Source organism: Macrobrachium nipponense, chromosome 15 (genome assembly GCF_015104395.2).
Source record: "Macrobrachium nipponense isolate FS-2020 chromosome 15, ASM1510439v2, whole genome shotgun sequence".
Lineage (NCBI taxonomy): Eukaryota > Metazoa > Arthropoda > Malacostraca > Decapoda > Palaemonidae > Macrobrachium > Macrobrachium nipponense.
The window spans coordinates 23,912,094-23,938,150 of NC_087208.1; the positions used below are offsets into that span (position 1 = coordinate 23,912,094).

A 26,057-nucleotide genomic window follows, 5' to 3' on the forward strand; every position below is an offset into this window, starting at 1 on the left:
TAATTGTGGTTATCTTTGTTGTCTCAGGTTATTGCAGCTCATTTATTATTTTCTTTCCTTTATAGCTTTTTCATTAAGGGAATAAAGTGAATTAGCCATGGCTTTCATTACTCTTTCTTGCTCCAGTATCATCTCCTTGTTCGTTCGTTCTTTAAATCTTCAGCTAGAAGCACATATGTGCAAGGTCAACAGACTATAAACCCTAGAGAGCTCCAATAGAAAGTGAGCCTGTAGGGAGAGAAAGTTAAAGGAAAAACTGGTTAATAAATAATCGTGTGAGAAATAGACAGTGAAACTGACACCCATTAGTTCAGGAATGAATTCGCTCTTTGTTTAAACATTGGAGATCAGAAGATTTCGCAACTGTACTAGGAAAACTATTACACATATTTGTTACAGCCAAAATAAAACTACTGACAAACCAAGTAGTATTAAACGTGATCCTAGAAAATGACATACTGCAACAGCACCTGACATAGTGTTGCAAGTAGAAACATCTAGGTCAGGTAAAGAAGAGTACAGAGGATATTTGTCATTGTATTGCATTTTAGGCACCAAACAGTGAATTCACTTTGTGCCACAATTTGCAGTTGGCAAAATAAACTTGACTGATTAGACCACTCTATCCAAGAGTTTGAGATGGGAGTCGGCACTGGAAACCATATTGGAGAAAAAGTACTCCAGAGAATGAGAAAGAAGAGTTCACTGGAAACCATATTGGAGAAAAGTACTCCAGAGAATGAGAAAGAAAAGAGTTGAAACTTTAATATAATAGATTCATCCTGAAACATTCAACAACATTTCTGCAAGATGTCAACATTTTTAAAAAACTGAGGAAGCAATTTTATGTATATGCTTCTCAAAAGTCATTTCATATCAAAAGGTACCTCTAAAATCTGCAGTGAGTCATGGATATTTAAAACCTAACCATTTGAATGTAAATCAGGATGTGTTTTTAATCGACTAATTATACTTTGAATTTGAGAAGGTTAAGTTTCATGCCCAAAACCTACTCCACATATGAATACAGTAGAGCCTCGGTTCTCGACAATAATTCGTTCCAGAAGGAGCGTTGAAATTCGATTATTTCGAGAACTGAATCAAGTTTTCCCATAAGAAATAACTGAAAATGGATTAATCCGTTCTTGACCATCAGTTATTGCCCTAACCTTGCCTTTTTATACAATACATTACATGTAAATTACAGCTAAATAAGTTAAAAGTTAAATAAATATCATGTTAAACGTATATTTATAATTTTAAATGTATAATATACAGTATAAAAGAAAACTAGCCTGTGTCCAACTGATTGTTGACCAAGATCCATAGGCTACCTAGGTAAATAGTAAGTAGAATATAGTGTAGTGGGTAGGCATAAAACGTGTTGCTAACATAATAAAAACATTGAAAAGCAAGTCTAATTATTACAGTAAATTAATAAACTATTAAAATTAAACCCAATTTATATTTATCAAAAACTTGCAAAAATTTGCCTACAGTAAGTCGGCATTTAAGGATGTAAACAAACCATAGCGCAGCCCTGGTGGTTTATATCGGGACTATGGTAGTAAAGAAACCATATCTCGCTATAAGCCTAGAAACATTTACATTCGATATTAATTTATGGTAAATCTTTTACGGAGTCGACTGCAATACTGTATACAAAATCGCTTGAAAATTATCTTTCAGTAAATGTAATGTTATGATACTAACGATTTTGTTTCATAAATGTCCTCATAAAAAAGGTGCGTCTTTTACGGCAAATTGTCCAATATCAGGGCTGGTTTCAAGCTTATTGGACTTTGACAATTATTATGGTACTGCATGGTACATATATATGTATGCATAAGTAAAAGAATCTTCTTAATGTCTTTAATTACTATACCATTACGTACCAGCATCTCTTTAGTTTAATATCAAGCTAACCTCTCTTTTTTTCTTCTTCTTTTTTTACGACGACGCTTATAAACGAAGCATACAGATTGCGTTCGTTACCGCGCACGCGTTGCATATGTAAACTGTGTCACTACCAGACCTCATACGTAAACATTGACGTCTTTTTACAGTAGACATAAAAGAATCGTCTTAATTTTTATAATTATTCTATACCATAGCGGCTTCTCTGATTAAGCTAAGGCTAACCTCCTCTTTACCAGCAAGCTTAACAAAGATTAAGATTGCGTTCGCTACCGAACGGCACACGTTACGTATGTAACAGTGGTTTCACTACCAGATCTCACACGTAAACAATGACGTATTTTTACAGTAGACATAAAAGAATCTACTTAATTTCTATAATTAATGTATACCGTAGCGGATTCTGAGTTAACCTAAGGCTAACCTCTTCTTTACCGGCACGCTTAAAAAGCTTAGATTGCGTTGCTACCGAACCGAACATGTTACGTATGTAACTGGTTTCACTACCAAATCTTACACGTAAACATTAACGTATTACAGTACGACATAAAAGATTCTCTTAATTACTACGCACTTAATATGGCATAGTGGCTTCTCTGATATAAACTATGACTAAGTTCTTCTTTACCGGAAAGCTTAACAAAGCTTAAAGATTGCATTCGCTACCGAACCGCACATGTAACCTACGTACGTAACATTGCCTTCACTCCAAACCTAACACTTAAATACGTATTGCATTTGCTACTGAAACGCGCGCCTCAAAGTGTGAGCATGGTTTTAGAATATGTCTACACTTGAAAAAAAATCAAGCAAGGGTGATTGATTAAATCTTTTTTTCGCTCATCACTTTCATGCAGAGGAGAGGATAGACAAAACTTAAGGTTTATTTTGGAGTTGGAAATGATGGAAACATTTTGAAGAAGGAAAACGCGAGATGCCATGTAAACACTTTTCCATTATTTCAGAGATTAACAATAGCAAAAGGTTTTAATAGATAGCCAGTAGTAATGTTGGGACCCATGATGAATCAAAAGGTAACTGCATATAGAGTTGATACCACCGAAAAAGCAAACAAAATGCGCGCAAGGTGTACAAGACACGACACATGTTTGAATGTTTGTAAACATTAGTTGCGGACTTTAAACAATGCTGAGTGGCGTCACCAGTGTTACCAACCGTTTTGCTAAATTATGCTAGTCGGTCCAAGCAAGAATTTATGCCAAATATGGTGCAATTTTGTGCCAGAATTATGCTATTAATCTATCATTATCTCATTTCTCTAATACATTCGAGCTAAAACAACGATGTAATGGAAATTTAAAACATTTATATATTAGGTGAAATGATAAAAAGTGACGAACAGACAATATTATAACTAATAATTTGATGGTCTTTACATGTTAGGAAACTCGTAATAAAACACCATTTTTCTTTAATAGACCACATACGCAATCACTAGTACACTATTTGATATGCAATCACTATTATACTATTTGACAAATGTGTGAAGATCACACATACAAATGTGAAGAAAAACAACAAATTTTACTTATTACTGCATCATTATCATGCCACTCGGAACCATTTTTCTTTAAGAGGTCACATAAACAATTAATAAATACTTGAAAATGTGTGAAAATTACTTCAAATATAACATTTTGTTATTTACTGATATTTACTGAAAAATTAAAACTAAAAAAAAAAGGTAAACAAACAAACCAGTCTCTACTCAAGAAGAAGAACATACATACTTATTACTTGATCATTATCATGCCACTGAAACACTATTTTTCTTTAACAGATCACATACACAATGAATAAATACTTGAAAATTGTGTGAAAATCACTCAGACATAATTAAAATTTTGATTACTGAAAAAAATAAAACTTAAAAAAGGAAAAAAAGTAATTCTTTACTCATGAAGAAAAAACATTATTAACACTTTACTGATCGTTTGTCATGCCACTGTGGGTATTTATTTATATTCACAAAATTTAACATTCCTTAGTTGGGTTCAAAATTAGCAATTAACTCATTTGTTAGTGCTGCTTTTGAGGCAATTTCACTTGTTAGATACATTCACTATAGCTGTGTATGAAATTGAGGAATTTTCTGCATTTTATTAAAAATTTTAGTGAAAATACATTCTAAAATTGTACTAGAACCCTAAGTGTGAAAGAAATTATGCTAAGCTCCAATTCTTGGGTCAAATTATGCTAAAAAACATGAAATTATGCTAAATTTGGTAGCACTGGATGACGCCAACTAGCGGCGGCTGGCGGAAACAGTTTTGTTTACAAACATCATATGGTCGGGGGTCGGAAACTGGTTTTTTGGTTAAAAACAGATACAAAGTTTATTGGAAATTTAGTGGCAAAATCCGATTATATCGGTTATGAACCGGGTCTCTACTGTACATGCCAGATCTGAGTTCAAGGATTCTGCAACCACAGACTGAGGTGCAGAGATGGAACAACAGCTAAAAGTGTAGCAACTTCAGCCTATGCTATTAGTTTGTTCTCCATGTTTTGCCACATCACATATACAGATACCAAACAGCAAAGGTCCAAGAACGCTGCCAAGAGGAAAATCTTAAATGACTAAAAGTTACTATACTGGCCATCATCACAGACCCTTTGGCTTCTGCGTAATAAAGATATTATGTCAAAGATCCACCAGTTCCCAATTTTCTTAAGTTCCAGGTAAGTGCTTCATGATGAACATGATCTCTCAGGACATGACTGACCTTTCTGTTCTGAACTTAGCATGCACTTGAATGTGGTTTAAGGGGGCCGGCCAGCTAATGCCATTCTTTAAGGACAGGACTTTGATATTCATACCACTTAATAAGGTGACTTGGGACATCTCCAAACCGCATATGATTTTCGCCTCTGACCTTCGGTTTTGTTACACCAGGGCAATTTATCCCGAAAACAACCATTTTTCAAATTCTACCTCCTCCCTTGATATTTATTATTAAGATCTGGGATTACTACCATATATAGACCTGATGTAGACCTCCAATCAAATGAGTTTTTTTTTTTTTTTTTTTTTTTTTTTCTTTAAATCAATGCTAGATATGAATTTTTCATTATGGTAAAAAAATAAATCCTATAAGTTAGGAAAACAAAATTTATAAAAAAAATAAATAAATAAAAAAAATAAAAATAAAAAAATAAAAAAAAAATTGTAAAAAAGGGCTTCATTTGATTGTTCTATAACGTCTTTCTGAGTTATATACCAAATTCCAATGTTATAGCTTTAAAACTAAGTGACCCCCTCATTTTGGGACCACCTTGACGTGGTGAGGGGGCTCTCGAACCTCGGGAATCTCTTCCCAGGTTCGAACCCAAGAGTCCCATATGACATTATATATTTTCTAGTAAACTTATGTGAACTTATGTGGACTTTTCCATTTTTTGCCAAAATTTTTGAAAGCAAATAAATGAGAAAACATATCATGGCTTAACATGGGGTTAAATCCGAAGCTAAATAGTGAGAACTGTGGTAGAACCATCATCTACCCGACAATGTTCGGACCTGTTTTTCAGGCGGAACTATTCTGTGGAGCTGGACCACGGATTCCAGGGGGGCCTGGTTCTAGGAATAGAACTCTCGGCATTCTATCCAGTTTGCCCATAATGTGATTAGGATGGGGATAATTGTATTAACATAATACTCTTAGTCCTAGCAAGCGGGTTCTGCTTACACTTGGGCCATACTAATCATGTTATGCCATCCCCTTTTGGGGTAGGGTAGGGATGCGGACATTTGGGAGTCCTTTCTCATTTGTGCCTTTGGCAGAAGATTTAACTTTGCGAAGGGCCAATGATATCTTTTCAAAAATTTTATAATAAATGATTTGAGTACCCCTGGGCCCCATGATGGAAAAACTACGGCACAGTTGATGACCATTGGCACGTCATTCCCGAATTTCCTAGGTACTGCCACAAGTAGTGAAAGTACTATGAAAGATACAAAGGAACACCCTGTTCCAAGTAAAGCAGCAGAGCCAGAAAACCAAATAGAGTGCATAAATATAAAAGAAACAAACAAAAAATAAATTGGTAAACTCCAATATCGTAACAATGGAACCATATATGATGAACAATAATTCTGAATTAGAGACAAATAATCCTCCCAGCAATACAGAAAAATATAAAAATCATAATAGACAAGCAACACACATAAAACAAGGACCAAAAAGAAACAAAAATTACCGACTTAATCCCACATTGGTACATTTTGATGACCTCTTTGGACCAGATAATTGGTCAAGATTTCTAGTCCTCAAAGCTGACAAAATCTCAGCAGCGATGCTAGAAAACAAATTACTTAACATATATCCAACACAAGACATGGAATGCAGACACATCAAGGACAATGAATGGCTTATCCAAGTAACCAATAAAAAGCAGTCCACTGCCTTTTTAAGTATAACAGAAATAAATAATATAAAGGTAATAATTACAAGCCACGAAACATTGAATTATGTACAGGGTACAGTCATCCTACCCAATAGCGAGCAGGAGCTTCCCTCAAAACAACTATTGCTAGACTCCCTAAAATTGAGATATAACAATATCCACGATTTAGAAATATACTCTATTTCAAGTAGGAAAGATAAAAGTAAAAATATCAACATTGCCAAAATAAAATTTACAGGCCAAGACTTACCATTTAAAATAGAAATTCTTGGACAAAATAGAGAAGTTGTCCTTTTGTTCCTAAACCACTACAATGTACACAGTGCTCAAGGTATGGACACACATACAAAAGATGCCGTAATAAGGCTATATGTGCAGTCTGTGCATCAGATGACCATACCACTAATTGGAACTGTAATCAATCAAAATGTATTAATTGTGGACTAGCCCATCACGCAAAATCTAAGGAGTGTTCATTTTACCAAAATAACACAGAACTTAGGTTGTTAATAAATAGAACAGGAATGTCAGTCATGGAAGCCAGACTTGAGCTAAAAGTAAGAGGCGTTAACAATCCATCCAAAACCCCCACCTTTTCAAATGTGACTAAAAATCAAGACATCAAACAGCACAATGACAAACAAGATAGTATAAACATGGAAACTGGATTTCATACCAATAATACTGAAACCCAAAATAAAAGTGATATTACAACAACCAATACCACCACTAACATAGGTGATTCAGTTATCCATGGAAAAGAACTTCCAATAGAAGAATAATTAAATAATGACGATAATCGAACTGGCAAAAAGAAAAGAATTCTAGAAAGAACCCCACCTAAGGGAAAAAAGTAAATATTGAAAATTACAATCAATCCAGAGAGACTCCAACTACACCAGAAGAACATTTTAAAAAAGATATTAAACTAACCTCATCACAAGTGGAAATACACAATTACCCTCAATCTCAATCAAACAGCCAACATCTGGACAGTAAAGATCACTCTTTACAATTTCCATCAAATAATACTAATGAAAATCATACCATTAAACCAAACCAAAATATAACTATCACCCCCCAACCATCCACAAGACCCAAATATCCCATTAACAACAACAAAACAAATAACCCCTCAAACCAACAGTCCTTATCACTACAGAAAAGGAACAATAGAATTACAAAACCAAAAAAAAAGAACTTTCTAAAGCCTAGTACCAAAAACTGTTCTGACCAACCAATTAATTAACATTACCAAACATGCTTCATCTTGTGGTTGTAATGAAAGCTTTGTAAGTACAGTAGAGATCCGGTTCACGACCGTATTAGTACTCGACATAATTGGATTTCGCCACTAAATTTCCAATAAACTTTGTATCTGTTTTCAACCAAAAAACCAGTTTCCGACCCCCGACCATATGATGTTTGTAAACAAAACTGTTTCCGCCAGCCGCCGCTAGTTGGCGTCATCCAGTGCTACCAAATGTAGCATAATTTCATGTTTTTTAGCATAATTTGACCCAAGAATTGGAGCTTAGCATAATTTCTTTCACACTTAGGGTTCTAGTACAATTTTAGAATGTATTTTCACTAAAATATTAAATAAAATGCAGAAAATTCCTCAATTTCATACACAGCTATAGTGAATGTATTTTCATAGTGAAATTGCCTCAAAAGCAGCACTAACAAATGAGTTAATTGCTAAGTTTGAACCCAACTAAGGAATGTTAAATTTTGTGAATATAAATAAATACCCACAGTGGCATGACAAAACGATCAGTAAAGTGTTAATAATGTTCTTTCTTCATGAAGTAAACGAATTACTTTTTTTTCCTTTTTTAAGCTTATTTTTTTCAGTAGTTTTTTTTTTTTGTTTTTTTTTTTAAAAAATCAAAATTTTAATTATTTGTCTGAAGTGATTTTCACACAATTTTCAAGTATTTATTCATTGTGTATGTGATCTGTTAAAGAAAAATAGTGTTTCAGTGGCATGATAATGATCAAGTAATACGTATGTTTTTCCTCTTGAGTAGAGACTGGTTTGTTTGTTTACCTTTTTTTTTTAGTTTTAATTTTTCAGTAAATATCAGTAAATAACAAAATGTTATATTTGAAGTAATTTTCACACATTTTCAAGTATTTATTAATTGTTTATGTGACCTGTTAAAGAAAAATGGTTCTGCGTGGCATGATAATGATGCAGTATTAAGTAAAATTTGTTGTTTTTCTTCACATTTGTATGTTTGATCTTCACACATTTGTCAAATAGTATAATAGCGATTGCATATCAAATAGTGTACTAGTGATTGCGTATGTGATCTATTAAAGAAAAATGGTGTTTTATTACGAGTTTCCTAACATGTAAAGATCATCAAATTTTATTAGTTATAATATTGTCTGTTCGTCACTTTGTATCATTTTCACCCTAATCATATAAATGTTTTAAATTTCCATTACATCGTTGTTTTAGCTCAAATGTATTAGAGAAATGAGATAATGATAGATTAATAGCATAATTCTGGCACAAAATTGCACCATATTTGGCATAAATTCTTGCTTGGACCGACTAGCATAATTTAGCAAAACGGTTGGTAACAATGGTGACGCCACTCAGCATTGTTTAAAGTCCGCAACTAATGATTACAAACATTCAAACGTGTTGTGTCTTGTACACCTTGCGCGCATTTTGTTAGCTTTTTCGGTGGTATCAACTCTATACGCAGTTACCTTTTGATTCATCATGGGTCCCAACATTACTACTGGCTATCTATTAAAACCTTTTGCTAATGTTAATCTCTGAAATGGAAAAAGTTTACATGGCATCTCGCGTTTTCCTTCTTCAAAATGTTTCCATCATTTCCAACTACAAAGTAAACCTTAAGTTTCGTCTATCCTCTCCTCTGCATGAAAGTGATGAGCGAAAAAAAGATTTAATCAATCACCCTTGCTTGATTTTTTTTCAAGTGTAGACATATTCTAAAACCATGCTCACACTTGAGGCGCGCGTTTCAGTAGCAAATGCAATACGTATTTAAGTGTTAGGTTTGGAGTGAAGGCAATGTTATGTACGTAGGTTACATGTGCGGTTCGGTAGCGAATGCAATCTTTAAGCTTTGTTAAGCTTGCCGGTCAAGAAGAAGTTAGTCATAGCTTATATCAGAGAAGCCACTATGCCATATTAAGCGTGTAGTAATTAAGAAATTAAGAAAAATCTTTGATGTCGTACTGTAATACGTCAATGTTTACGTGTAAGATTTGGTAGTGAAACCAGTTACATACGTAACATGTTCGGTTCGGTAGCAACGCAATCTAAGCTTTCTAAGCGTGCCGGTAAAGAAGAGGTTACGGTATACATTAATTATAGAAATTAAGTAGATTCTTTTTATGTCTACTGTAAAAATACGTCATTGTTTACGTGTGAGATTTGGTAGTGAAACCACTGTTACATACGTAACGTGTGCCGTTCGGTAGCAAACGCAATCTTAATCTTTGTTAAGCTTGCTGGTAAAGAGGAGGTTAGCCTTAGCTTATTCAGAGAAGCCGCTATGGTATAGAATAATTATAGAAATTAAGACTATTCTTTTATGGCTACTGTAAAATGACGTCAATGTTTACGTATTGAGGTCTGGTAGTGACACAATTTACATATGCAACGCGTGCGCGGTAACGAACGCAATCTGTATGCTTGGTTTATAAGCTTCCTCGTAAAAAAAAAAAAGAGGTTAGCTTGATATTAAACTCAAGAGATGCTGGTACGTAATGGTATAGTAATTAAAGACATTAAGAAGATTCTTTTACTTATACGTACGTATACATATGTACCATGCAGTACCATAATAATTGTCAAAGTCCAATAAGCTTGAAACCAGCCCTGATATTGGACAATTTGCCGTAAAAGACGCACCTTTTTTATAAGGACATTTATGAAACAAAATCGTTAGTATCATAACATTACATTTACTGAAAGATAATTTTCAAGCGATTTTGTATACAGTATTGCAGTCGACTCCGTAAAAGATTTACCATAAATTAATATCGAATGTAAACGATATGGTTTTTTTACTACCATAGTCCCGATATAAACCACCAGGGCTGCTTTGTTTACATGCCGACTTACTGTAGGCAAATTTTTGCAAGTTTTTGTTGAATATATATTGGGTTTAATTTTAATAGTTTATTAATTTACTGTAATAATTAGACTTGCTTTTCAATGTTTTTATTATGTTAGCAACACGTTTTATGCCTACCCACTACACTACGTTCTACTTACTATTTACCTAGGTAGCCTATGGCGCTTGGTCAACAATCGGTTGGACGCAGGCTAGTTTTCTTTTATACTGTATATTATACATTTAAAATTATAAATGCACGTTTAACGTGATATTTATTTAACTTTTAACTTATTTAGTTGTAATTTACATGTAATGTATTGTATAAAAAGGCAAGGTTAGGGTAATAACTGATGGTCAAGAACGGATTAAACCATTTTCAGTTATTTCTTATGGGAAAACTTGATTCAGTTCTCGAAATAATCGAATTTCGACGCTCCTTCTGGAACGAATTATCGTCAAGAACCGATGCTCTACTGTACATATAACCAACAAACTACCAAGACAGAGGACACAGTACGAAATTGTATTGACAATTTTACCAAATTAAGGAGGTGCCCTTTAACACACCAACATACCAAATTAAGGAGGTGGCCTTTAACACACCAACATGAGAACGAATTATGTTCTGAATCCTTAAAATACAAAAAGGAAATTATAAAATAAAAAATAGACTTATTAATATTCAACTATGAAAAACAAACAACTGCAGAATCTAATAACCAACATACAAATACAACGATTAAAAAACCACAAATAAATTCAAATGCATATAAACTACGAGATAAAGTAAAATCAGCAATCAATTTACAGAATTTAACACCAATTCCTACCAATAATGGAATATAAAATCATTCAATGGAATATAAATGGTCTCTTAACCCGACTACGTCTGGGTGAATTACAAAGAATCATACGAGACCACAACCCAATGTGCATATGTCTACAACATATAGGAAGTAACCCTACAAATATCCAACACTATAAAATTGCCTGTTATTCACCAACTGACGGTGGAAAATTAGGCACAGCCATATACGTTCATAATAGCATTACATATGAACCTGTTGACATACCATCTATGCCATATCAAATAACATCAATTAAACTGTATATGCCTGATAAAAGTAAAATCACTATTTGTAATTTATATAACCAACCAAATTTCAATGCAAATTTCAGTGATTTTTCTGAACTTATTAGCAAAAGTATACAGGAACCACTACTTATAGTAGGAGATTTTAATGCACCATAAATTCCATTATGGGATATTAATAACCCCACTGACACATCCGGAATCAACATAGAGAATACTATAATGAAACACAATCTGTATTGTCTCAATGAAAGCGAAGTTCCAACATATTTTTCAAATACACACCTAACCTTTTCTTCAATTGACATTTCATTATGTTCAAATGATGTAGCGGAGAAATTTGAATGGAACGTCCTAGACAATTCATACACAAGTGACCATTTCCCAATCATTCTGAACTACTTAAGTAATGTCAAAATATTGCCACCTACAAGATATAATATCCAAAAAGCTAACTGGGATAAATATTTCCTATACACACGAAACATACCACCATTCCCACATAATGAAGATCACAATACTACATGTGAATCCTTCTCAAACTTCATAATAAATGCTGCAGATAAAAGTATTCCAAAAACCATTCACCATCACATCCCCACAAAATCCCCTGTCCCATGGTGGAATCCAACATTAACAACATTAAGTAAAATAAAACATATATTGAGTCGCAATCTCAACAGACTCAAAACTCGCCTTAAATCACTCAACAAAATGCCCTATAGTATAAACATATTAAACAAAATAGTTATAACAAACATAACCACATTAAACCACTATATAACAAATATACAGCCAAATTTAGAAAAACGGTAATAGCTGAAAAAATCGCAACATGGAAGGAATATGTCTCAAACATATCTTCAAACACATCCACAAGGGATGTCTGGCAAAAGATGAGGAAAATCATGGAAAACATATAAGACCTCCAAGAAGTGCAATACATTTAAATGGAAAAGGTATACCATGATACTTGAAAATATCAAACATAATTGGGAAACATTTTGAAAACATCAGTGCTTACTCCAGCCTAGATACACATTTTCAAAATATCAGAAAAACAAAAAGAAAATATAATACTCAATTTTGAAACTCTTGAAGACCTGGAATATAACTATATTTTTTAACAATGGATGAACTAGATAATGCCATCAACTCTTGTCATCCTCTGCACCAGGATATGATAAAATAAATATAATTTGAAATGATAGTAAAATTAGCTCCTATAGCTAAATCATATTTATTAAAATTTTACAATAGTATCTGGCTAAAACGTGTCTTTCCTGATAAATGGAAACATGCCATAATTATTCCAATAAACAAACCAGGAAAGGATGCAAGTAAGCCATCCAATTATAGACCGATATCTCTAACAAGTTGCCTATGCAAAATCTTAGAAAAAATGGTTAATGCACGATTAACATATGTAATAACCAAAGAATCCATTTTAACACCAACACAATCTGGTTCAATAGCTGGCAGATCAACCCTAGATCCCTTAACACATTTAGAAGATCATATCAAAAAAGGCTTTGAACAAAAGAAATTAACAGTAGCTATATTTTTTGATATAGAAAAAGCATACGATACAACATGGAAACATAACATCAGCAAAAAACTCAACTCCAAGGGATTAAGAGGCCACTTACCAATATTTATTAAGAACTTCTTAACAAACAGAACTTTTCAAGTAAGAGTAGAAAATTCCTACTCAGTAACCTATAAACTAGAGAAGAAGGAATCCCTCAAGGTAGTGTCTGGAGCTGTACATTGTTTGCTTTAGCAATCAATGACATTTTTATAAATTTACCAAGTGGTGTAAAAAACAGTTTAGATGTTGATGACTTTGTCATTTACTATACGAGTAGTAATTTGAGACATGCTCAGAGAGTTCTCAGTACTGCCATTTCAAATCAATGTAGTTGGGCAAATTCAGTTTGCTTTAAATTTTCAACTGATAAAACAAAAGCAATCGTCTTCTACAAAGACAAAAGGTGGATGAAGAACCAAACAATCAAACTGCATCTTTATAGCACTGAAATACAATTTTGTACAAAAATCAAGAATCTAGGAGTAATATTTGATCAACATTTAAATTGGAAAGAGCACATCAAATACATTAAAGCCAAGGGCATCAAAGCCCTTGCCATATTAAAAAAGTTATCACACACTAATTGGGGAGCAAAACGAGACATTTTATTAATGATATATAAGGCAACAGTCTTATCCATAATAGATTACTGCTGTCCAATATATTCATCCGCCTCAGAATCTGCATTAAAATCTCTCGATGCAGTGCACCATGAAGGCGTGCGATTATGCACAGGAGCATTCCGATCGTCCCCAACAAACTCACTTTTGGTGGAGGCAGGTATTTTGCCCTTAAAACATCACCGTAATTTAATAACAATACAAAGAGGTCTTTCAATGCAAGCGGGATCGTCTCCTGCAGCTTACTGCTTCCAAAACTGTAATCAAGTAACAGCAGTTAATAGTACTAGCTCTTTCCCAAAAAGAGCTAGATACATAATGAACATACATAATATGGATCCAATTTTTCACCCACCAATGGAATTGCCACCACCATGGATTTTAAATCGAGTAAAGATATGTACCTCCCTGTCTTACCTACTCAAAAAGCAAATGAACAGTTACGGAAATGTACCGCCAACATGCTTTGGAGCACATTAGAAGAAAAGGCAACAAATTTATGGTATATACAGACGTCTCCAAAAATAATGTTGGAGTAGGAGCATCTGCATATTCATGTTAATTAAAAAAAGCCTACCTTCAATATCATCATATTTATTTTACTGCTGAAGTCACAGCCATACAGATGGCTCTAGATATGATATCTGAGGCAAAAGCAAGTGTGTCTGTTATTTTCAGTGACTCACGTAGCGCTATAGATGCAATAAGACAGTATAAACCAAGAAACCAAATAGTACAGGAAATTCAAATAAAAATTCATCAACTCCTCCAATCAGGAATATCAATGGAAATATGTTGGATCCCAGCACACATGGGAATAAAAGGAAATGAATATGCAGACTCTGCTGCCAAATTAACCTGCACTATCCCTCCAACAATTTCATATGCCCCAGTGTCAGACTGGGTAAAATCTGTTAAAACATTGATTTACCAGGATTGGAAAGAAGAATGGGCCTTGGTGCCAACAACAAATAAACTTAAAAACATAAAAATTGAAGTCTATGCATGGAGGACATCCTCACAGGAGGAAAGATCAAAAGAGGTGATCCTAGCAAGGCTACGTATAGGACACACAAGATTCTCACATGGTCACTTGATGTCAACACCACATGCTGACCCAGTGAAATGTAACAGATGTCAAACACCCATGACAGTACAGCATTTGCTTGTTGAGTGCCCAAATTGGACCCAGCAAAGATCTATTTATATGCGGAGTTCGGAAATGAAAAATATTCTTGCTGAAAGCAGGGATTTTTCAATTAATAAAATCATAAATTTTTTAAATAAGACGGGTTTCTCAAATAAAGTCCTTTAATTTTTTTTTTTTTTTTCTTCAGGATTGATCCCTGAGAACCAGCCCGAGAAGAGTCTACTTGAGACTCAGAGGTCTGGAAAAACTAACCCCTATTAATAATAATAATAATAAAACTAAGTGAGAAGATAGATTTTGAAGGTCAATAACTATAGTTTTGAGATACGGGCGTTCAAAGTTTTTCTTCATATTTTTATAACGACATTTTTAATAAATAATGATCATTATGAATGTATATTTCTTTTTTGTGTATTAATAAACCAAAGCTCTTTTATTTATCATAATTTAATCATAAATTATGATCCCTTTGCTCATATATCGTAGCTTGGGGCACTGCGTCAGGCAAGACAGGGCACTCTTTCCTACGCAACTCTCTCTCTCTCTCCTTCACTAACTCGGCTTATTACAGCGAATTTTCTTCTTCTGTATGTTAGCTAGATGTTTTCCTAGTATTTTCCGTTTTGGCATGATGAAATTCCTGCCGAAACAAAAATAAACAAACGTAAATGCAAGAGAATATGTCATGAGGTGAAATTCGAAGTTGTACTCTCCTTTTACAATGACAATGTTAATAAATCATGATTATTATGAATTTCATATTCCTTTTTGGGTATTAATAAACCAAAACTATGTTATTTATCATACATTAAGATCCCTTTGCTCAAAGATTGTAGCCTGGGGGACAGTGTGACGTGTGCTTCAGGCAAGACGGGGGCGTTTACTTACTACGCAACCCACCCTCTCTCTGCACTAACTACGCTAATATCGCATATATTATGATATTCTGTAATCATATTAGAGCGATTTTTCTTCGTCTTTATGTTAGCGAGATGTTTTCCTTGTCTTTTCCTCATTGGCATAATGAAATTCCTGCCAAAACATAGATAAACATATGTAAAAGCGAGCAAATGTCAGAGGTAAAACTCGAACGTGTAGACTACTTGAAGTCTGTGGTCGCACTAATCTTGATACTCCCCTCTGCGACCCACAGAATCTCTACAGGTGCCATTTCTCACAATTTCTTTGACAATAATTATCAGAATTTACGATAACAGAAGAAATATTGCATTTTCTTGTATGGATGAATGTTTTAGGCTTATTGAGTCATGTTTACTAATTACCCTGTAACTACGAAAGTAAGAGGAATTTTGACGAATTATTTCGTTTACGTATTCTCAATTGCCATGTGAAGCTCCATGAATTTTTTCATGACTGCTTTTCGCCCTATACCCCCATATATAGGGGTTCCGGCCGGCCCCCTTAAATGCTCCTAAAACATGTAGGGAGACGTTTGGTGACACGTCTCCTGACCTGTAAACTTTAAATAGATGATGTGCTTAAGCAAGGTGAAAGTCACATGTCAAGCTGTGGTCCTAGTGTTGGTTATAAATTCAGTTTACTGACAGTCTTTTTTAAAGTCTCTAGAAGCAGTGCATGTTACATATAAGCCCCCAAGTGCCCAACAAGTAAGGGCCTAATCCATTATTGAAAAGTAGCTTTGCGATAGCCTGGTAAATTACCATAATAAAAAAAAGAAACTTGATTCTGGGAAGATTAGTGCTACTAGTTTCTTCAGTTCACAAACAGCCTTTTCTAGCTCCTTTGCCATTTATAAAAAAAACTGGCAAACCTCATATAGAACCGTAGAGCCTTATGAGATAAGAATGGAAACAGTATGAAAAGTTTAGACCCCATCTAACCACTGTCCTTCTTTACTCCCCTTTTTGAGTGATGAATGGTCAATATTCCTGTTAATCATAGTAAAAGGAAAAAAATAATGCGCGCACATGAATTGTCTGCTGGGGAGATGCCATCTGAGTGAAGTAATTGAATGCTTGATATCTAGGTAGTTTTGAGACAACTCTTGAGTAGATTTATCTTTTAATTTTCTTTTCATTTTGGATAGTATTCTATTTTTTTAAGGATATTAGTTGATAATCTCATAGAGACTTGAGTGTGTGTGTGGGAATTAACACAATAGAACCAATACCCAGAGAAGGTCAAGTTTTAGGTGTCAAGAATCTAGCTTCTTTTTACTTGCACAGCGATTAAACATACCTGACTTAATCAAAAGGAAGGTCTTATGATGTCTAGTTCATGATCAGAATATACAACTTAGGGCCAAGATTAGATTCCAAGGGAATATGTGATAGAAACTATAAGAAATTTGAAAGGGAATATATTTACAAGTTAATTAATCTACGTATTCATGGCCACCATAAGGGCGCTAGGACTCTCAAGGTCCGACCTATTACTAAGAAAATGGTTGCTTTTAGCACCAGAATCACGTGATCGGGTTGCCGACGTGCTGAGAAATTGGAGGGCGGATAGGAGTTTCTCCAGAGCATCTAAGGATAAGGAAGTTCACCTCTCACAGCAGGGATGAAAGTGATAGGATACCTGCAACAAGATATTGCTTTATAACCACACTTGTGACAGCCAAAGGATTGATCAAGTGCGGTGATGTGGCCAAATATTCAGACTTGCTTCATATAAATCTTGTTTCCAGAATTCCCTCAGAGGGCAAGAAGTGACTGAATTACTTCACAGATAGTTCTTGTATTGAATGGGAGGATGTGAAACAGACGCCGACTTACGTTATCTCCCCTAGTAATTTCTCTTAGCGACTGCTAATACCGGGAGGTTATTCAAGCAATGAGAACTAGTAAATCACATACATGGGAACCACAGCACTTAAATTAGGTTAGCTTCTTAAAACGAGGGAGCACGGCTGTGGGGGAATGTCAAGGGATAACTATGAATGTTTGCACAGAGATGGGAAAAATTCAGGAAAGGAGACAAAAGTGACTGCCATGCTATGCCCATACTTTACAGTCTTTGGTTGCTGGTCTCCGATTTTTAGAGGGCACTGACGAATAAAGGGAGATGCAATCCAGTGACGTCAGGTAGGGCCTCGCTTGCAGCCATATGGAAACACGAAACAAGGGCAGCTCAGCAGATGAAGAGCTGCTGCTTTCACTGGGAGTGGGGCACGTCTGGGAGCATGCTTCTCTCAGTGGCCTCTTCTGTTAACTTGGTTTGCCCTCCAGTGGCTTCTGGATTTTAATTCTTGGCTTTTGAGAGCTGGCGCCGGCAATTTCTGTAAAGACGGGCAGGCAGCATAATAGACGAAGAGAGAGATGCATGAGAGAGAGAAAGAGATCCTTTTGTGGTTGTTCATTTGCCATATTTATGTTACTGAGTGGCAAAATGGGGAAAATATATAATAGGTGTAACAAAAATATAAATAAAAAGTATTTGCCAGTTGGTAAAAAGTGTTCATTCTTGAGCTTGTCAAAGTAGTAAAATCATCAAAGTTGATGAAAGTCTATCCGGTCTTTTCATCTAAGAAATTAAATGAAAATATACTAAAAGTTAAGCACATAAACAAGTTTGCATTAGTATCTACAGAACTGTCAGCTTGGGTCATGGTAAAGCAAGAACTTCACAAAAGTCATAGCAGTGTGCTTTGAGAGAGATATGATTCCTTGGAAAAACTTGTGAAGTAGCATAGCATCAAACTTCTCAAGGGTAATGAAAGTTAGAAACAGTGGTGCACTGAAGTGTTAGGATTATGCTAATCATATAGATTTAGGAGGATACTCACTGTGCCCATGGAACAATAGTTTCCTAATAATTTTTGTTCTGGGTTTTTTTGGTCTTTGCCTTTATTTTATCCCCCACTGGACAGGCATAATCATAATGAAGAACTAACATAAGTTTTGAGCGAACGCCGGACTACCTTATATGAGTATCTATTAATATTGCCCCCCGTATGGTTTGGTTTAATTTAGCTGAAAAAAAAAATGTTCATATCACCTCAATGGGTCATAATTTACTTAACCCTCAAGGAGCTGGGGTAATGAATCAATATGTAGCATCTCATGCCGGCAAAACTTTGAAGTCGGCCAGTTTACAAAAAAAACAGATCATTGGGAAGAGGAAGATATGCAATTGTAGATGGTGAAAGAGAAGAAATTCTAAAAAATTGTCCCTACTTTTCACGAGACATTGAAAATGACTATTTACAGGCCCTTGTGGGGCCTCTTTTACAGGACAATCGTAAATTTTACCAACCTATATGTTTTTTTAATAAATAATTTTTATTATTTTGTAAAATTTTAATTGTAGCTCACACAATATCAAAACAGATAAGAAATTAAAATCAGTAACAAATTCTTAGCATATTTACGTAAATTTACCAATAATGAAGATTCAGAATTTTTTTTTTTTTTTTTACATGTTTTTCTAATATTTCTTTGCAAAATTACATTTACAACTGATGTACTATTGTAAAAGACAAGAACTAAAACCAACAGCACCCATTTAGTATATTTATGAGCAAATTTACAATAAGACGTCACGAGACAGAGAGCCAGTACATCCCCCTCAAAGTCAAAATCACTACTAAGCTTGCATGAGCCGCTGAGTCTTGATTTTAGCCAGTGTAAAAGTTTTCATTAGTGAATTTATGGGCTGTGAAAGTATTGGCACCTCTTTCCCACTCAATTCTTTCCAAATCGATGGGGCTTAAAATTGTTTATCTACAGGATCAATTACTACTCCTGAGGAGCAATCCATTCATTAAGGGTTAAGGCAATTGTAGTAGCTCAGTACAGGAGAGGGAGTTGAGAGACATAGATCAGTATGTTTGTTTGTTTGTTTGTTTGTATGGTGTTTTTACATTGCATGGAACTAGTGGTTATTCAGCAATGGAACCAACAGCTTTATGACTTCCGATCATGTCGAGAGTGAACTTCTATCACCAGAAATACACCTCTCACACCTCAATGGAATGCCTGAGAATCAAACTTGCTCCCACCAAGGTGGCAGGTAAAGACCATACCAACCACGCCACGGAGGCCCTACCCTTACGTATTAGGACCCCATATGTGAATGAACATGAAAAATTGGAATTTCATGGGAGGATGTACTGCATCTCTTTAGCTCCAGGACATCTTTTTTATTTATTTACTCATACTTATACCCATGGATTCCTGTTGGTTTTAGTTATTATCTTTTATGATAGTAGTTCAGCTTTATATAATTGTGATTTTGCAAAGAAACATTAGAAAAGACACATACAGTAACACCCTGAACTTAAGTGAGGTTAAGTTCCAGATCCCCTTGTGCAAAGGGGAGTTTTGCGTAAGTTTGGCACAGTCTCAAAAATTGCTTATAAATCCTAACTTCTTGTAAATTAAAGTTACTGTAATTTGATTTTAATACATTACCCTTAAAAAAGAAATAGCTGGTTAGCATAAAAATAGTTATAGTAACTAATATGTACTTATGTATCCACTTTCTTATGTAGATACTAACATTACCCCTAATTCATGGGATGCCATTTCCGTCAGAGTAAAAGTTTTCTTTGCGTCACTAGGTAAACTTCATAAGTCCGTCATAACGACATCACACAATTCAATAAAATAAAGACGCATGTACATAAGTAATGTTTGCAGAGGGTGAAGGTAAAATTCAATTGGTTTAAAATCATGAACTAGTGTGAGAGCTAACTATGAATGAGAGAGAGAGAGAAATATGCATGTCATGGAGGGGTATTATCTTTAAAAAGTGCAAGTGGGATCACATCTTCTGAAAGTACATTACTACTTGTATGTGCTGTAATTACGAAACATATTATATACAGATTGTACCAGCACTTTTCTCCGAGGTTAAAAAAGTAATTTTCACAGAATGACAACTCAGATATGTAGTTCTTACATTATATAGTGACAAACACTGAATTATGTACTGATTTTACACATTAAAGCATGAAAACTTATACTAATTGTAGTACGTACTTCAGAAATTAAATAGTTTCTGAAGGGATATCATCTTAGAAAAGTGCAGTGACTTTGTGAGTTGGTATCGCATCTTATAAGAGTATGTAAATGCATTAACTTTAGGTGTCGTAATTACCTTTGCATCATATTTGTGCATTTACAAAAAAAAAATTTTAAATGCATTTTTAATAAATATTCTATACAGGAAAGCTTTAAAACTTAAAAATTCCCATAATAAACATAAACACTTTTGCAGGATTTTGCAGTGTTTCTGGAGGATTTGCAAATCTTCAAGGTATTGTGAAGAACTCTCGTATGATAATTAGTTAGGTTCCATTGAAAAGTTTACGCTATTGTGAATTCGCGCAAATCAAATTGCATAAGTTCGGGGTATTACTATACCTCACAAAATGGTATTGCACCAGCATATCTCGTAAATATTTTATGATAAATATGTACAGAATTTGTTACTGATTGTAGTTCTTATCAGTTATGATATTGTGTGAGCTGTAATTATAATTATACAAAATAAAATAAAATATAGTATTAGAAAAAACTTTTCTAACTTTTTAAAATTAGCAAACTTTCAAGTGTCTTGGAAAAGAAGGCCTGCACAAGGTGCAATGTAAAAACACCATACAGACAGACAAACAAGTTTGTAAATGTTCACTTTCAACTTCCTGTGGAAGGAACAGAAAATTTTAGATGTTTTTTTCTTCTTGCACCTTTTGTGCATTTGCATATCTTCCTCTTTCCATTGGCATATTTTCTTAAATTGGCCAACCTTAAAGTTTGCCCGGTCTGGGGTTGTGCTTAATATTATATTGTATTTAGCCTGTCCTATAAAGATTAGAGCCAAGGTAAAATGATAGCAAAGTATTGATGTACAGTTTTAGATATTTTTATGAAATATATGCAGGAATTTTGTTACAGTTTTTGAGATTTTTCAGTAATGATTGAATGCATAGATGGTACACCACTCTTGCATGACACAGCGTCTTAGTCATCTGTCATACTTGCAGACTTGGCCAACCTTTCCTTAAGCTAAATTGTGAGGAATTAAATCTTTGAGTGTGTGTGTAAATATGATGTAATTGTGTCTGAATGCATTTTTAATCTTAACAATTAAGTTTATAAAAATACATACTAATAGATTTCAGAGGATCTACTCAAACCGGATGATAAAGGATGTTATAATAATCCACGAGCTGTAGTATTTCCCTTGCATAATGGAATTATATTGCAAAAAGAGTTAGCCAACAACAAACTAAGAGAAGATCTTTTGGAACTAAAATCCTTAGTGAGAAGGTAAGCTTTTACAAATTTTTTTTGTCCAGGATTTTGGTTCTACAGAGTTTAAGGTTAGCTTTCATAACAAAATTTGTCATAAAGTTTGAGTCAGTATTTTGCAGCTGTCCTTTATTAGCTAATAGACTGAAATTCACATACCTCCTAGTTTCTTGTAATTTAGTACTAGTTTTTTTTTTTTTTTTTTTTTTTTTTTTTTTTTTTTTTTTTTTTTTTTTTTTTTTTTTTTTTTTTTTTTTTTTTTTTTTTTTTTTTTTTTGAAATTATCAACTATTGCTTTGCCAAAAAAGAAAAAAAGGGTGTAATCTCTGATGATTACAAAGCTTTCAAATGTTTGCATCTAACCAGTATTTATAAGCCAGGTAAAGAATTCCCAACACTATAATCCCATTACCTGAGTAGAGATGTAAGACAATGTAAATGGAGGTATACTCCAGCTATAGAAGCCATGAACAAGCTTAATAGGACAATATTATTACATATGGAGGATTTGTTGATTGAAATAAAGCATTTCAATTCGATTACAAAAGTACAAATATTCCATAAATGAAAGGTAGAGTTTGATGCGTGTATTACTTGAGCCAACACTACAGGGAGAGGGAACCTGTAGAAGAAAATTTAGAAACTAAGAAAGATGATTACAAATTGTAAAGGTTTATGCTGGGTGTTTTGTTAAGATCATATTACAAATAAGGTAGTAACAATGAGATGTTCAGAGGCTGAAAATCAGTTAGATGCTACTTGTGAATGGAATGTACAAAATATAATGGAAAAGGGTCCTAGAAGAGGGTTCAGACTAGTTGGGAATGGGCGGAAAGACCATAAGACAAAGAGAATAAAATGTTTCAAGCGTGTCAGACAAAAGCTTCTGCAAACAATGTGAATGATGATCATAACCTGGTTTAGTAATTCTGTTATGGGTTGGGGGCTAGAGAGACTTCAGTATCCCACCCATAGTAATTACTCTTGGCAAAAGGTGACTGTTTTTGTGTTAATGGTAGTCTTGAGGGTTTAAAAGTTGCTTTATTATGTAGATGGAATTTTTTTTCTCTTTATGGAACCGTTATTCCCAAGACATTTCTTAATATGTCTGTTGGAATTGTTCCCCCTTGATCATGAGGAAGTTTCCTTTAATAATTGATTGATTGATTATTAAATGAATCCTTAGTCAGTAAAGAAAGATCTGAAGTATAAGCAGCCAAAAAATTATTCTTAGATATGTACTCTTTTAGTTCATCATTGTTATGCTTGTTATTATGCCAGGTACATATTCCTTTCTCATTGTTAAGTGGAGAAGGATTTGCCTTTGCTCTCATCTGTCTAAATAAGAATATGTAGAGCATGGCAGGTAGAGAAGGAATTTGTGAAATAGCAGAACAGTATGTTCCCCACGATTAACTGAAGGCCCTATTGCTGATCTCCGATCTAACAGCGACTCTGTACATGGCTTATGGATAGCATTTTCTGCATATGTGGTAATGTAATCCAGGTAATCTTAGTTAGGGTGACCTGATCTTGTGGGAGCATTTGTTGAAATTAGAAACATCATGATTCAACATTCAAATGTGCAGTGGAAGTAGACATGCACAAATTTTCTGGCATCACAAGTAAAGGAGGTATGTGCAAAAGGAGTACTGTGATAGACTGCATAGAATCAAGAAGTAAATAAGCATTAACATTATGCAATAACTAAGAAATATTATGCAATAACTAAGAATGAGGGCTATGTTTTTTAAAATAGTACCACAAAGATATGTATGTCATTACTCAGAGGCTCGGTACTTTTCGACATTTTAGGTTCCTATGCAGAGGGTTAGCATAATGGTTTTTGCTTATTGATATGTATTGTGCGAATTCCATCGTTTGTTTCCTTTGGAAGGATACTGACCAATTGCTAGATATAAATTTTTTGTTGCTGTGGTATAGGAAAGAGGATACATAAGGAAACTTGCAATAACATTATTATTAGTTAATATTGTTTGATGTTGTTTCTAAAGATTGCATACAATGTTACAAATGCAGTTTTGTATATTTAGAGTAACGTGAGGTAAGTATTAGGACTCTTATCTTACACTAAGGGATGGCTCGTAATGAATTCGATATAGCCTTTACTCCAAATATGTATGTACTTTTAATTTTACTGAGAATCTATATTTGCAGATTGGGAGCAGAAGGAACACCAGTCGTTAAAGCTGTCAATGTTGAGTGCACTCTTTGTGAAATGTTCTTGAAAACCTTTGGTAACTTAAAGGCACATCTAGCTTCAAGTTTTCATTTTGAGAATGAGATGAAAATATTTAACTGTGGTGTGTAATTAACTTTTCATTTTTTTTCCCTGGAGATACTAAAATTTTGTGCTGTATTTCCAGGTGACTACACTGCCATGTTAGTTCAGATCTCTGTGAATATGGCTTCAGTTATTTTATTATGATTTATCCCATATGCGTACATTTAATTTTTATTTTACTATAAGTAGTTGACTAATTTGTGTACTGCAAAAACTGCAGTTGACTTTTTGAGTATAAGTTTTTGAAGTTATTTGTATCATGATATGTATCTAGCAGAAAGGGTTAAGTAATTTTTGTTTTTCCCTGTATTAAGTCTAGCACTTACTACTGGATGAAATTTTAATTGTAACCATTAAGAAAATCCATTTCACTTTGTCAAGAACCCTTAGATATGAACAGAATTAAAAATAAATTAGACTAAAGCCTCCAAATTTTCTTATTGTTACGCGTGTTGTGTTCTCTTGTACTCTAGGTACTTTCTCTTCCTGAAGTTGATACTGCGCTATTCATAGGCATTCCTTTTCATTGGGTCCTAAACTTGTGCTAATTTGGCAGATTCATTGCAATGGCTTTTACATACAGTTTCAGTTAAGTAATGAAATTGATATAATTTCATTTTGCTCTTGAACCTGTTTGCTAAATAGCTCAACAGAGATTTAGCTAGTAGTAGTAAATCATACAAGTTATGGGGATAAAGTCACACCCTAACATAACTCAAATTATGATCATAAGCAGATCAAGGTTATTATATCCCCATAACCCAGATCTTTTCTTTGTCAGTGTTTCTTTAGCTGCAAGCAGTTCATTTGCTTTGAGTCAAACAGAATCCTGTCCAAAATTTGCTTTTGCTAGTTTTGAAATTTTCCTAAAGTGAGATTTAGCTTTGTCATTCGGCAGGATTATATTTTTCGTGACATTTTACCTTCAAGTGTCCACACATTTGACCTTCAGACATCCTCCCTCCCTCTGAAGACAGTTACTTAACTGATGTCTGTTTCTGCTCCATCTGAAGTCCTGCAGTTCTGTGGTGATCTGTTTTGTGCTCTTTCAGCAACACTGACCTCCCCATGGACTTTCCCAAAGAGACAATACAGTATCCTCCACAACAGGCTCGACCTCAAAGCCTTCAGAATTCCTTGTTAAATCATCTGGTCACAATTTACTCCAGGCAGAGTTGATGGTCCTGCAAGAGACATCCCCTCAGGCCTTGTCAATGAGACTTATGCAGTGGAGGATGTCGAAGTATTTCTTCCAGAATTTTTGGAATTCTGGAATAGTACTTGGTTCCATACATCAAATGGCTTTCACAGACATTATAGTCCTTCAAGGGTAAGATTTTTCAAAAAAATAAACAGTTAAACTGGTATAGAATCAATGATTTAATCAGTTTCATAAAATTCTAACTTGCTCTTGCCAGGCTTGCCATGTTACTTCCTTGGGAGAGGTTGCAAGAATCTGCTTCCCTCACATCACTTCTGTGATGCTGATGCCATCTCCCAGCTTAAATTCATGCCATTGAGAGAGGTTTGTATGGGAATTCCTAATCATAAATTAACTAGAAAAAGTAGACATTGGAGACCTTTTTTTTTTTAAGCAGGGGAG

General features: G+C 34.3%; 1 protein-coding gene across 2 annotated transcripts in view; it reads left to right on the forward strand.

The window, feature by feature from the left end:
• The window catches only part of LOC135227032 (ATP-dependent RNA helicase TDRD9-like), a 564,113-nt gene extending 539,227 nt beyond the window's left edge, over positions 1–24,886 (forward strand). For both annotated transcript variants that reach the window (XM_064266821.1, XM_064266820.1), the window contains 2 exons: positions 22,013–22,167; positions 24,328–24,886. In XM_064266821.1, the coding sequence (XP_064122891.1) occupies positions 22,013–22,167; positions 24,328–24,481 (309 nt within the window). In that variant the 3' untranslated portion in view covers positions 24,482–24,886. The remainder of the gene's footprint in view (positions 1–22,012; positions 22,168–24,327) is intronic.
• The last annotated feature ends 1,171 nt before the right edge of the window (positions 24,887–26,057 follow it).